The sequence below is a fragment of the Lentinula edodes genome (genome assembly GCF_021015755.1).
Source record: "Lentinula edodes strain Le(Bin) 0899 ss11 chromosome Unknown C8R40scaffold_2, whole genome shotgun sequence".
NCBI classification, from domain to species: Eukaryota; Fungi; Basidiomycota; class Agaricomycetes; order Agaricales; family Omphalotaceae; genus Lentinula; species Lentinula edodes.
The window spans coordinates 109735-123489 of NW_025764308.1; the positions used below are offsets into that span (position 1 = coordinate 109735).

Genomic DNA, 13755 nt, shown 5'->3' on the forward strand with positions numbered 1-13755 from the left:
GCAATTATGCTCCCCCTTCCTCCTCCTCCTTTTCGCTCTTTTCACGTTCGCTTGCCCGTAATAACGAACGGAAGACCACGAGGGGCTCTGAAACGTTAAATGAACCACTTATCATTCAACCAATTTCTGGACATCTACATATCCCTGGAAGTCAACGATGGTCGACAAATCGCAGTGAAAACCTTGCCTTTCAATGAACGACATCTTTACATCTTGGCCCCTCTTCTCAGGATATAACACATGACAATGTTTTCGAATTCCCCATGAAACCAGTCATCCTGCGCGATCTTTACATCAACAGGACGGGCTGTTCACTGCAATCACTCAGAGGATGGAGCTCTTCCTGAAACCCAGCTCATCGTACCCTATCCCTGACGACTCATGAACGTTGGCAGCAGGGAATACAGCACAGGTTATCAAGAGTTATCGGTCAATCTGTCGGGTCTTTATCTTGCCTCTATGCATCATCATCCTACACGGCTGTTGTTGAAACCTTTGCGTATCGTTCTCCGTTTACGTTCATCAAGTACTCACGCCTACGACTGTACCGCAAGGTGGTGAGCCCTACTGGGTGTATCATATTCATATTCAGGAATTTGCCTTCCTTATCATCAATGGTCTCCCGTAGCAGAATATGTCCCTTCTTCGTCACCTGCAAGCACCTGTATCCACTCACCCTGATAAAAATTTTGGTCAAGTTGAGCCGCTGACTCCCTGTTTTCGGCTAATAAATCAAATTTAGAAGTTCGTGAGAAGATGGTTGGTTTCTTGTCCTCTGCCATGAGCTCTTCTGTAAGCTCTCTTCACTCACACCTCTCTTCACTCACTAGGCTTTCTGGTTGTGGGCCTCGCTTGGGTCTTCTGGATCCTTCCGCCCAAATATGTCCGTTGGCGGTCTCGATTGGCAATGGTATTCCCGTCTTTCACCCTTGCTCGTCCACTATTCCTCAAACATGTTCATGATGCCTCCAGCTCAATGCGATCCCGACAGTCGGCCCCACTGGCTTTCTCTCTGGATTCGTCGGACCGTACCAGTTCTTCACTAATGCCAAAGATATCCCACAGGAAGGATATGAAAAGGCACGTCTATTTGTTGTATAATTAATTTTCCAGTAATGACAAATGGTATATCCCAAATCAAATCACATCTTCAAGGTCGCTCTCGTTGATCGTTGGGCGATAATAGCTCCTGGGTGCACGATGGTTGAAGATTTGATGAAGGCTACAGATGATCAACTGAGTATAATCGGGGCAGCAGCTGAAGTATGTCTATAAATTGTGTTATACTTTTCCCTCGACTCAATGCTCATGTGGACTTAGACCTTGCAAGTGGAATATACGTTGAGTGTTGAGTAAAGAAGTCGTTCTTCATCCGTACCATGTCGCAATGACCCGTAACATCGCAACCCGATTTGCTGAAGTGAGGGATGAGACGGTTTCCGCTTTTGCGGATCTCATTCCTTTGAAAGATGGTACGTTGCAGTCTGTGCGCTCTGTACCTTGCTGTCATCGTTGTAGACTGGGTCAAGGTTCCGGCCGACAAAACGTCCTTCCAGATCGTGGGCCGTACTGCTAACAGCTTCTTTGCTGGTCTCCCTCTTTGTTCGTGATACACTGCTCAAATATATATTGTGCGCTAACGTGTCGTTTAGGTCGTCATTCTGATTGGTTGGTTGATTCATTTTCCCAATAAGCACTTCAAATAGTCATTAATCCTTAACACGCTAGGACTTGAATACAAATTTTGCGGTCGAAATATTTATCTGTGCAATGACCATCAATCTATTTCCTTCGTTCCTGAAACCGTACTACGTCCAAATTTTTGCGTGTGGATTATACTTACGCGACTGTTGCAGAATCGCTGGGCGTTTCTTAACGCGAATGCAATCTAGTACGAAACGAGCCACCAAGCATCTAGCTCTTATTATTGAAGAGCGCCTAGCAAGGGAAGATGAATATGGGACTAAAGACTGGCCTGGTCAACCCCGTAAGCATTTTAGGGTTTCAACGTTTTGGAAGATCAGGGGACAAATCTTGGACTGCTTTAGAATGATCTTATATCGTAGCTGCTAGACGAGGAAAAGGTTGAACAGGTTGAACAGCGTGAAGTGTCTGACCTGATAAAGGGGATTCTCGTCATTGAAGTCGCTGCCATTCATACCACAGTGCGTAACTCATTCTTGCATCGTGTTAAGACTTCAACAGACTTTCTGTAACGCTCTATACCAACTCGCGCCACACCCAGAGCTGGTCGTACTTCTTCGAGAAGAAGTAGAAGCCATTGCGGAAAAATCGGTTTGGACAAAAGAAGGCGTCGGCAAAATGCGTCAGCTGGATAGTTTCTTAAAAGAGATCCTGGGATTTTCTGGCGGCGGCGGAAGTTCGTATACTTGAAAACATTTTACAATATCATCAAGCTGAGTGCTGTTACCTTCACCTGTAGTCGTCAATAGTCGCACAGTCTTTCAAGATTTCACATCCTTGGATGGGACATCTGTCCCAGCTGCGACCACCATTGGTGTTGCGGCATACATGCATCATCATGACGAGGTGCAAACTCTGTCCTATACGTCGCAAACTAAGTTTTCTGACCAAGTCTTACTCAGAAATGTTGTTTGTTCCTCAATACCTACGATGTCGAAGCTGCTCGCTCAAGTCCACCAGCTTGCCGTCACTGTCAGCCAGCATCCTATTTCTCAAACCACTGCTTATCATGAAATCTGGTTGGACAAGAAAATGGCTGCTGGGGAAGCATTGAAAGATTTCGAACCGCTATACGGCGAATTTCATTTGCCCAGAAAGTTCAAAGTCGCAATCGCGGTACTGCCCACCAATGACGGTGGTGTCTTCGTGAACGACCTTGGATTTATTGCGATTGTTGACGATAACGGTGAACTTGCTGGCTCCAACGTCACCATCGGTGGTGGTATGGGTGTTACTCATGGTAACAAGGAAACCTATCCTCGAACTGGAGATCTTATCGGTTTCTGCACCCCTGAGCAGGGCAAGTACGTCGCTGAGAAGGTCATGCTCACTCAACGAGACAATGGTAATCATGCAGAGTAAGTCGCCTTCGATATTGTCAAATTGTATCTTCTGATTACGCCCCTTTACTATAGCCAAAAGGTAAATTATATCAACAATTTGAAAACTACTTGACTGATAACGTTTCCAAGAACGCTCGTGTCAAGTATACTATTGACCGAATGGGCTTAGATGTGTTCGAAGCCGAGGTCGAGAAGCGACTAGGATATCAGCTTCAGCCCGCGAGACCGTTTACTTTCGATGACTATGGTTGTCTCATCACAACGCATTCTTCAAAGACCGCAACATCTCAAAACTGCTGTCCAACTTGTCGATGAAAGTCTCTACTCACGATCTCACGATAAACTACTTCATCGCAACCAACAATGGCGGGGGAAGGGCCAACGACTAGGGATCAAGAGGAGGTGCAGCAGATGCGGATGTGGAGATATTCTACGATACCGACTTCTATCAGCAACTCTTACGAGTTATTGAAGCGCTGAATGATGCAGCAACGTATGATTAGATGGACATTCAGAAGCAAAAGAAAGCTAAGAAGAAAGTGGACACGAAAGCCAGCAAAGGGCGGAAACTCCAGTGTGTACATAGGCTGTTGCTACAATATTTCTGATTGTCCTCAACACCCCATCTTTTACACAGATATGACGTTCATGAAAAGCTTCAAAACTTCATGGCACCCATCCATGTCAAAGGAACCTGGCATGAAGAGCAAATTCATGAACTGTTCACCTCGTTGCTCGGGAGAGAGTTTGAGGAGGCAATCAATACTCAAGCAAATGAGGTCATTGGACTCATGGAGGATCCTGGAGAGTTATTAGTTGCTCTCGAAGGTTTCCGGGTTTCCAGATAGCAGTCAGCAAATTAGATTCCGCTTCTAAAGAAGTGCAAAAAGGGCTTCGGTTCCGATTTGAATGGGATTTGTATCTCAGTACTTGCAATTGGCACGACAGGGATTACTGCACCATAGTGCACCATCTACATTAATGGGAGCTGCAAGACGACATACCAAGGACCTATAGTGGCACGACAATCACTAAAAATGTGAACACATGCAGGGAGCGGAAAGCAGCAGAACAAACGAAGAGGTGTGCGTGAAGAGGAATTCTGGATAAGCAAGGTCTTCCTGAACTTCAGTGATTGCGGAGGGATGTGGAATAAGAATGTATTTAAAGATGCTGCCGTCTGTCTGAGGGATGCCTTTACTCACGGCGCGGCACAGGTAGAAGAACACAATTTTTTCGAAACCTGGAAGAGTTCCGTGTTCGTCTCCCTACTACGGCTTCAAAATAAAGAACCATCGCTTTGAGCAGTTCAAGATAGGGAAGAATGATAAAAAGGTGATCGTCGAAAGCCGAGTGAAGAATATTGCGCAACTGTGTACAAAGGTATGAAACGAAAGATATAATATATCGAATCAAAGCTTACGAGGTGTAAGAAATAGTCTGCTGTGAATACACAATGAATGAAACGGCATTCCGAGGATAAATTCATAGAATGGAGCTAGCATAAGTAGGTCAGGAAAAAAAGAAGAAAAGGAAAAGATTGAACAGCTACTTACTCACGATATGGTCTGTTGTCTTTGTTGCATTGGGCAAAAGGACACGAGCAAGCTGGATGAGGAGATTGGCGTAGGGCGTGGTATGGCTAATATGACAGTGAAGTAATCCGACGTCTATCAACCAACCCAGAAGCCATGACTTGGCGACGTTTGATCTCCCTTTCTAGGAGTGGAGTATTCGCTGAACATCGTGAGGAGACAGCGCGCAGAGGTATGGCGCTGTTACTGGGCACGACGCCAAGCAGTCAGCTGTCAGGCCGGAGATCTCGGTCGAAGTCGCTTATGGACGGTCCGGTAAAAAAAAAGTTTCCCATTTTCATGGAATTATGCAAAGGGCTGTAAATGATTCGATATCTGCGTGCCTTTGCGGGATCCAGAGTACGTGAAGGAGCGCAGAACTGTTGGCTGATTGCCTTCAAATTAATTCGAAGGCAATCAGCCAATTAATATTGTACCAAACGCCAAAATCAAAACCTCTTCAAGAGCAAAATTCTGCGGGATGCGCAGGCCGGCTTAAAACTATCCCAGCCAGAGATAATCCACGGTTTTCTGTTATCATTTCGCGAACTCATGTTATATGAGGAACGGTAACGTTCTTCTTGTTTCCCGTGTCAATGTTTGTAAATTGATCGTGTCCTTGAAATCGCAGAGGAGATTTTGCGATACAAGGATAGACTACGAAATTTCGTCATTACTGTCATTCCTACCCTCGCTCAAGTAGATACCCGACTGTTTGTGCAATATTTCCTGCACAAAACGATGGTCCATTTGAAGGGTCTAGCTCTCGTTGCAATCGGACATACGGCAAGACAAATTGGAAGCGATATGAAGCCATTTCTAAGCTCTATCATGAGACACATCAAGGGTGGTCTCGAGGCTTGCGTGTGAGTATTTTATTCTCGCAATTTTCCTACTCATGTGAGTCTTTTCAAAGAAGAGACAGTGCGTTTGGAGGACCAGTAGTAGTTCAATGTCTTGGACTGTTAGCGGAAGCCTTGGGCTTCACCTTGACCAAATATCTTCACGACGTGTAAATTGAGACAGCGAGTGTGATAACCGGATACCAGGGGATCTAGGAGTAGCTCCAGCAAAAATAAAACCGTGTCGGATTCACTATGCTCAGTATCTGGAGCGATTCTGTCGCAAGGATGAGGACAGAGAAGAGTGAATGCCTCCGCGTTTGACATGCCATAGATTCCTCGCGTCTCATTCCTGTTCGCTGCACGAGCATCTCTCTGTGTCCCGAATTGTCTTGTGGGAGAATCTTCCGGCATTCAGTGTGAGGATTTGTGGGCTGATGACAAGTTCGATATCTGAAAACACAAGATGGTCTAAGAAAGATTGCGATAATGTCAGAGTGAGATATTTTCAGGGTCTATCATTCAAGATACTATTCTAATTTGCACTCAGGAATACATCGAAACCCTGGTAAACTGTTCGGACATTAACATCCCCTTAACTGAACAATCAGTAGATGACTTGTCTTTCCCAGTCAACAGGTGCTTTACTCTGAATTCAAATCCTTGGCATTGGTTGAGCCCTTACATCTACAGATTCCAAAGAAGGTTAACTTTCTAGATAGATACCAAAACCATTTTTTGGAGCGTTTCGTACCTTTGAGCAGACGGACGAACTTGAAGTCGCCTCCCTCCGGCCGCTGGTGTGCAAGGACGTGCCGAGCTTGTCACCTTCTCCCCGAGGAAGTGCATTCCGCACTGGTACCCTAAGGGTATGTTTGTTTGAGACTCCCATATCGACTTTCCAAAACACCTCCAACATCCCAATTTTCCTCCGACATCTTCCCTTCGCTTTAACACATATCATCCCACTCCTCTGTTAATACACTCACTAAAACCCCGGCTGCTCCAATGTCCTCGGAGTTAAGATCATGGTTGATTATTTTGCCCCATGTCTGTTGGACAAATGTTTTGGACAATTTTCCTTTCGAGAATTTCTTATCAAAACCATTTTGGGTCCTGAACAATAGACTACAGGTAGTAACAATGTTCTGGTTTGATACATTCAATATGTGAAAGGTTACTACGTGCTGCATACGTTCCTATGATTGATCATTCCTCAAGAAGGTCCAATATTCTTCTTTCCTTTCAAGTTGCGACGATGGGCCCGGTTTGCAATGGCTGCTCCAGTGAGACAAATTCTCCTTCCCGATCCTATGGAAATACAAGCAAGCCATTGCTATGAGTATAATGCTATTGGAATTGCCGGAGGAGACATTACTCACTGGTGATAATTACCTTTGAGTCAACACCTGGTTCTGTGGTATCCAACGAGCCTCGAGTGCTAATGACAGAGTTTTCCAGAAGCTTGGAGCCTAAGGAATACTGAGTCAAATATCAGGGTGTTCTTTGGCTTAAAGCACTCACGCGAAGACTTGGATGGTTTGTGAATTACAACGGCCACCATGGTTCTAATGATCTTTTTGTTTTTGTTCTTTCTGGACGAGACAGTGAGTGACTCGGATCTTGAAGACTCAGCGAGCTCTGCATCCTGTAGTGTTAATGGCTGCGATGGTGAAAGAGAATCTTCTCCTGCGTAAGTCATTTCTTCAATGAATACTTTCTGTGCGGAAACAAACTGTTACACCAGATTACAGACCGTCATGCAATTTGAGCCACTCTTTTCTGTTGAATGTACTCCAGAAGGCTGGATAGAGACAGTCATGTCCAGGGTAGTCAAGGCCAGTTTCTTCCACAATTTTGCAATCCTTGCAGGGAATAGGATTTTGGATAGGATTTGAATCAAGTTCATGTGTATGCATGACCGTTGAAAATAACATGCAGAGCTAAACCTAGGGGAAGTATAAGTTGAAGTTGTGACGGTGTGAGTGAAATATCTGCGAGTATAGTGAGGCCAAAAAGAAATGGGTTCTAATATTATAAATATCAATACTTCCTTTGGGAGGTGTATCGGAGATGAAAAACGTTCACTTGCATCTTGATTTGACCGATCGAAAGAATTAATTGTTTCAACACTAGCCAGTTCCTGCTACCTATAAGTTAAATTCACTTCACTACTGAGGATTTCTTAGCGACATATAAAGTACATGCGTCAACGAAAGCGATACTTACCTTGATATATTACTAATTAGAGGGTCATCAAATAAAAAGCGCACAGATTTTCTCGATCAGTTAGGCGCCCATTCGCCTGCTACATACAAATAATTACTTCATAACTTACAAGAGCTTACAAGTGATATCCTTACCGTTGGCCGGTAGCAGGCCCTGCCGCTTGCCGGCGCTGTTTGGATATTCCGTCGAGCGGAAATTTTTCCAAGTTTCTAATCCTTACTAGCTCCTTATATGGCTCCTGCGTGGCAAGGATGTCGTAGTTCTCGGTGAGGAGAAGAAGTCGGTTCTGCAACTACAAGATCCTCGAACCGTCAGAAAGGCGGCCACGTTTGTCTGGCTTCTGCAGGTGCGGCGGATGTCAGGTCAAAATTTGTAATTTAAAATTCGAGGCTTCCAAGAAGTTCTATCATATGTGAATCACTCCTTCCATCCTTGTGATTGTCAGTTATCACAGATGTGCAAATCGAGCATATGGTCTAGGTGACTAGACAAATGATCGTGACCCCCGAGCCTACGTTTAGGATACTCCAATCCGGATATTAATATCCCACTGGAGGACCTTGATGAGTGGCAACGCTCTATTACTTCTTCTCAATCTGGAAATTTCATTTCTCTTGCAGATTCTGTGTCCAACGACTAAAAAGGAATGCCACCAAAAGGGAAGACTGCTCCTGCAGGGCTCGTCAAAAAAGAGCAGCATGACGAAGAACCTTTCAACTGTGGGGCTGCCTCGTCACCCTTGCCAGCGGTTTTGGATGCATCTACACCATCCGGAAGCCAGAAATTCTCTCTTTCACCCCCGACCCTTCCGATGAGCATCCACCCTTTAAATGATTCCTCTCCTATGACTAGTATTGCCGACGAGGACGAATTTCCACATCCATCTCAGCTCACACAGATGGTTCGAGCAATGAGACCAACACCGAAACCGAAACCAAAGACGCAGAGGGATACAACTGATAGAGAGGATCCGCCAATTGAAATGCTCAACGATGTAGAAAGCGACGTGAGCTTATTTCCACGGATTAAGCTGGTGTTCTCATTATCCTTTTCGTGTAGGGTTCTACAAGGTCCGCGAAGTTCCAAGGGCGTGAACAGTCCCGTTCCCTGGCCGGTACACTAGCCTTTACGAAGCGCAAATGGGACAAATCGATATCGTCCTCTCCGTCTACTTCGAGGCCAAAACAGCGACTCAAGTACTTCCATGACCCAGGGAACGAAGAAAATGGGAGTTCCTCGTGTTCTTGCTCGAGAAAATCCTCCGATTTTCTCAGATATAACTTTCACGATTCATTCCTGTACTTGGATGCCAGTGTCATCGTCCGCATCGGATTGACGCAGTTCAAACTGCATCGTACATTACTAGCGGAACACGGAGTGTGGTTCGCGGCGCGTTTTCAAAAATACCCAGATGACAGGTTCGGGGAACTCCCAGTGTACATACTGGATGGTGTCATTGAAGAGCTTGATTTTGTGAATTTGTTAACAGCAGTGAAGGAAGCTATGTACGTGTACTCTGTTTCTGAGCTGCACAACCGACATCCCAAACATGATTCTATGTTGCAGCACATATATAGACAACCCCCCGGATTTACAAATCGTCGTCTCCATATTTCGAGCCGCGCATAAGCTCAAATTTACCAGATTCGAGGATTGGACGAAATCCCTGTTGGAGAAAATGTGGCCCGCGCAATTAGATCCTCTGGATACCATATCAATACCTGCCGAGCTGACACCAAACCGCAACGAGAGGCTTTTATCTACACGTTTGTCCCCTAGTGTGGCTACCGCCATTGTACTGCTTGCCCGCAAATGCGGTCTTCAGAGTGTTCTAAAACGCGCACTCTATGAACTGGTACGAACAGACGGTTTTGGGCAAACTTTGGACAGTTCTATATCGGTTTCAGGTCCCTGTGATCAATTATCAGCAGAGGATCATCGTCTGCTCGTGAAAGCACGAGAAAGGCTGATCTCCTTGTGGATGTCGGTTGCAACACCATCTTTTCCCCCCTGTCCGCTTGCTAATATTCCAGTCAATGATACGCGTCCAGAATGTACAGCATGCGATCCCGTCCAGGATACTAGTGTTTACAGCAACGTATTGCATGGCATTCCATCCGTTTCTCAACCGAGTACAGAAATTCGGAAATCCTTATTCATGACTTATACCAACGATCCTCTTTGTGGGCTCGAGAAGTTGGTAAAATTACCCTGGGAAGCACCCAATACTTTAGACGGTACAGAGGGTAAGGGTTTAAACTATTGCCATTCCTGTGCCAAGATACGGAGAGTGTTCTGGGAGACACGTAGGGAAGAATGGTGGGATGTTTTCGGACAAGTAGTGGGTTGCTGAATACTTGAGTATGAATAACTCCAATCCTTCTTTGTGGACTATACTCTATAATTTTTCTTCCTCCTGTCAGATTTTCATTTGCTGCCCAATTCTGCCACCTATCAGAGGTCTTTGGACTAAAGGATATTCATTATGATATTTGCAATAGATACAAAGCAAGCCCCAATAGGTGAAAGTGTGTAACGGAGTGTCACGCGTTACTGGTTACGAAGCGCCTGATTTGGCGCTTCATTCGGACTGTACCTATGCCTGCTTGTACTTATGCTTACCTATGCTAGATTATGCAGTATGAATATGCTACCATATATGGGACACTGACTCTTGTAGGGTATATAAGGATACTCGATTGTACTATGTACCCTAGGTTATCCAGAAAACTCCCCAGTTACAACAGTTCTCTCGACGACCTACCCTAAGTCCCCATCTCTCTCTCGTGTGGTGTTACTGTGATTTGTCACGCTACCGCTACAAAGTGCTTATATGGTAGAATGTAAGATATGCCGACGCTGCGTGCTTAAACAAAAACATCAGTGTATCATTGAGGCAAAAACTTTCGCGCTACTTTTGTTTTGAAGAATAACTTAGGCAGAATTCTCTTCTTTATGTAGCCCCTTCCAGCAATGCTGTCCTTTGAATGTACTTCCAAATTGCGCGCAGCAGACAAAGACACTCTACTCAATCTCAGCTCAAAGCATTATCTTACTCACAAGGACTCCGATAATTCTAAGGCTCCCGGAAAATGTCGCTATCGTGCCAGCCTCGACCATCGTTTTCTCACTGTCGGCAGTGCTCAATCAATCCTTTGGAGACTTTCTGCGAGCCAACGCGGACCAGCTGGGCCTGAGTTTCAGGTCTAAGTTATACATCGGAGAGGGTGCTGATCCTTTTCCCAATAGTACGTGTTATTTTTGCCTAATATGCATTGTTTATTCAGATTTCCTTCAGTCAATGTCAGGACTAATCGCAATCGCATTCCTTCTCACGACAGTGTCCCGCTACGCGTGTCACTACGCTCCATTCACATACAATATCTGGTAACGACCACCAAAGAAACTGACTATACTTCGTTCTCCTCTCGACTGTCTTTGCCATATATGAGTCTCTTGGATAATATCTTGAAACGTTTCTTCACTTACCATCTTGTCAAGTACGCTTTCAATCGTTTCACCCTTCAGAAGCTCATACGTAAATGTTTGCTTTCCAGGAAATATCCTCTTGTATTCGGCGCTCCATGTCAGGTACTTTAGCTTCCTGTGTGTCAAGTCATAGTGGGAGACTTATTGTTGAGCAGCAATTGGATATCGAAGCATTGTACTTCTTTAACATCTTCCGGTCCATACACGAAATGGCACAACGGTGTAGGTGCTTCAGAAACAACAGCAAACCACATATACCTCTTCCTCCACTGCGCTTGCAGCTTATGTGGACCATGCTGATGCCGAAGACGCTGGGCCTCCAAAACTGAACAGCAAGACAGCATTTTGCCTTTCCATGGAGAGGTCATTCTGCAACGGAGTCAAACGCCTAAGTTCAAGGTGAGCCATACTACAACTCGCATTTCTCAAAGTTCATGCGTTCGCATAGGCCACACCCATTCTACCGATGACCAATACAGATACACATGATGACGAGGAGATCTTGCGCGACTACCCTGTCAAATCCTCTCATATCAATGACGCTGAACTCGTGGAATTTGTTGGACACGATGAGGGCGACCATTCATTCCAGGGCGATTACGATGAGGCCTTCCACCTATCTAGACAAGGCTTCTCGGACAGAGACTGGGCAGCAGGTGATTCTCTAGCCACTTCTCTAACTGTTGCAGTTTCCACGACCTATTCAAATATGATATTTGATTCCGACGCAGACGATTCAGCTTATGACGGTTCTAAGGCTATTGTTGATGCTGACGGCGAAATGGTTTGTCTATCGTCAGATCCTGAACTTCCACGCCCTCACCGAAGCCCTGAGGCTTTGGCCAATGAGCACCGTAACCATCTGGAGCGTCACACGTCCATCTTCTCTGAATCCGAAGCAGGAAACGCTCCCTCAGCTTGTCGTGCTTTCTTTGCCTCTAGGTTCGTGTCTGAAGCTGAAATGGACCAGGATTCGGGAATAGTTCTGGATATGGGTGATTACTTGGATGTCCTGCCGCATGCTGCACCTCAGGTTGTCCCACGTCCCTCTCATCACATCTTGGAATACGAAATAGACATCTCAAAACACCCTTCTTCTGAGGTTCTGGACATTGATTCGGACGTTGACGCTGGCTGGCTCACTGTGCCCCTTACACCACTCCGGTTTTGACATTGACTCGGGTGGTGAACCATGTGCTAGTCAAAAAGGTGTAGACCACCTGCTATCGGACGACGACATGAAAGGAATGGATATATGTGCTGCTAATCCTTCTTTCTCCCCCGTTCCTTTTGCTCATTTCATTGCCTCGCATTCTGGACCTGGGTCTGATCGCTTCAAGGGGCCACCATCTCTCGATTTCGGGTCCACCGTCCGACAACTCTGATAAAGAAGAACAAGAGCATATCCCTCATCTCTTTTGCTCCCATTCACGAAGCTGTCAAAAATCACGTCATCGATCCTGAAGTGTTCAGAGGCGACATTCTCTTGGATAACGACGACAAGGACTGCCCCTGCAACGGAAAGCGAACCTGTGTCCCTCTCACGACACTTAACTCTTCTCAATCTTCTTTTCGAACTACGCAGTCATCTTTGGCTTCTTCAGCATGTTATACCTTACTCTCATCGCCATCAGGCTCTTCTTCCTCTTCTGCCTTGCCAGTATCGCCTATCTCACTGTATCTATCACAATATGAGCATAAAAACGACGGAAATTGCAACCACGACGATAACGTTGACGATTCCCACTGTTCTCGTACACCCCATGGACTGACGTTGACGCTGATGCTTTACCTCTTCACCCGCAACTTCACAGTTCGTCCGGTTCCAATATGGTCACGTCTCAATGTAATCAATATCGTGCGGAAGACGACGGGACAATGGGAAAATCTGACTGGGAGCTCGATTTCACGGAAGATATTCTAAATCTCGAAGACTAGGATCCTCATTGTCAAAACCGGAATACCGCAATAGTCGCAAATACTACGATCTTGAATTCAAGCATTTGAGGACCCGCATTCGAAAACGTTGCACAAGAGTACTATGAAGATCAAAAAAAATCACGAATATCGTGAAGTTGCTATTGAGCACCGAGTATATGTTTTGTGGAGGACAAGGACAAAGAGCAGGAGAATTCTGAGGCTGTATGTTTAACTGATTTTGCTTTTCATCTTGGGTGGTTTCGTTCTCCTTATATCTGGGATGGATGTAGAGAGGCGACATGCGGAAGTATTTTATTACGAGTCCGAAAGGAAATGTAGGATTCGTCCTTATGGCGTGATGACTTTCCTTTTTAAGCGATGCAATCTGCCTTTTATGGGCTGTGACTGATTGTTCCTGGAAAATACACGTGATCTTGTATGATGTGAGCCCGTGTGACCTGACCTTCTGAATTCTTGTCCAACGGAACAGGAAAAACGAGCCTGCCCAAAGTTTAGATAAGCATTACCAATATTAGTAATCGCTAACCTCTTATCCGCGCGCACGGAACAGTTCCCTGCACAGAACTTGTGATCTCGATATCAGTGCTCTTATGCTCTCCCTGTGGTCCCGGTCCAGGTGATCCCTCTCACAAC

General features: G+C 45.4%; 4 protein-coding genes across 4 annotated transcripts; 3 read left to right on the forward strand and 1 right to left on the reverse strand.

Annotated features, from left to right (window-relative positions):
* Positions 1–969: 969 nt before the first annotated feature.
* Positions 970–2547, forward strand: C8R40DRAFT_989182 (cytochrome P450; the record flags this gene model as incomplete). The annotated part of the gene is given in 11 exon segments (XM_046236704.1): positions 970–1095; positions 1156–1263; positions 1321–1345; positions 1359–1472; positions 1519–1602; positions 1653–1672; positions 1729–1805; positions 1857–2001; positions 2067–2189; positions 2206–2380; positions 2444–2547. Coding segments are annotated over 11 exon segments (1101 nt in total), but the record flags the coding sequence as incomplete, so codon positions are not given.
* A 1003-nt stretch (positions 2548–3550) lies between these two features.
* Positions 3551–3895, forward strand: C8R40DRAFT_1165131 (apoptosis-antagonizing transcription factor; the record flags this gene model as incomplete). Its single annotated transcript, XM_046230642.1, has 2 exons — positions 3551–3621; positions 3685–3895. The coding sequence occupies 2 exons, from the start codon at positions 3551–3553 to the stop codon at positions 3893–3895; spliced, it is 282 nt and encodes a 93-aa protein (XP_046091319.1).
* Positions 3896–6107: 2212 nt separating this feature from the next.
* On the reverse strand, positions 6108–7372 carry C8R40DRAFT_1065326 (uncharacterized protein; the record flags this gene model as incomplete). The annotated part of the gene is made up of 6 exons (XM_046225655.1): positions 6108–6150; positions 6218–6411; positions 6453–6515; positions 6859–6935; positions 6988–7198; positions 7220–7372. 6 exons carry the CDS (start codon positions 7370–7372, stop codon positions 6108–6110), a joined length of 741 nt encoding a protein of 246 aa, XP_046091320.1.
* Positions 7373–8338: 966 nt separating this feature from the next.
* Positions 8339–13105, forward strand: C8R40DRAFT_1165133 (uncharacterized protein; the record flags this gene model as incomplete). Its single annotated transcript, XM_046230643.1, has 11 exons — positions 8339–8698; positions 8752–9197; positions 9259–9938; positions 10833–10940; positions 10991–11192; positions 11250–11283; positions 11337–11403; positions 11463–11560; positions 11630–12345; positions 12383–12551; positions 12572–13105. The coding sequence occupies 11 exons, from the start codon at positions 8339–8341 to the stop codon at positions 13103–13105; spliced, it is 3414 nt and encodes a 1137-aa protein (XP_046091321.1).
* Between the last annotated feature and the right edge of the window lie 650 nt (positions 13106–13755).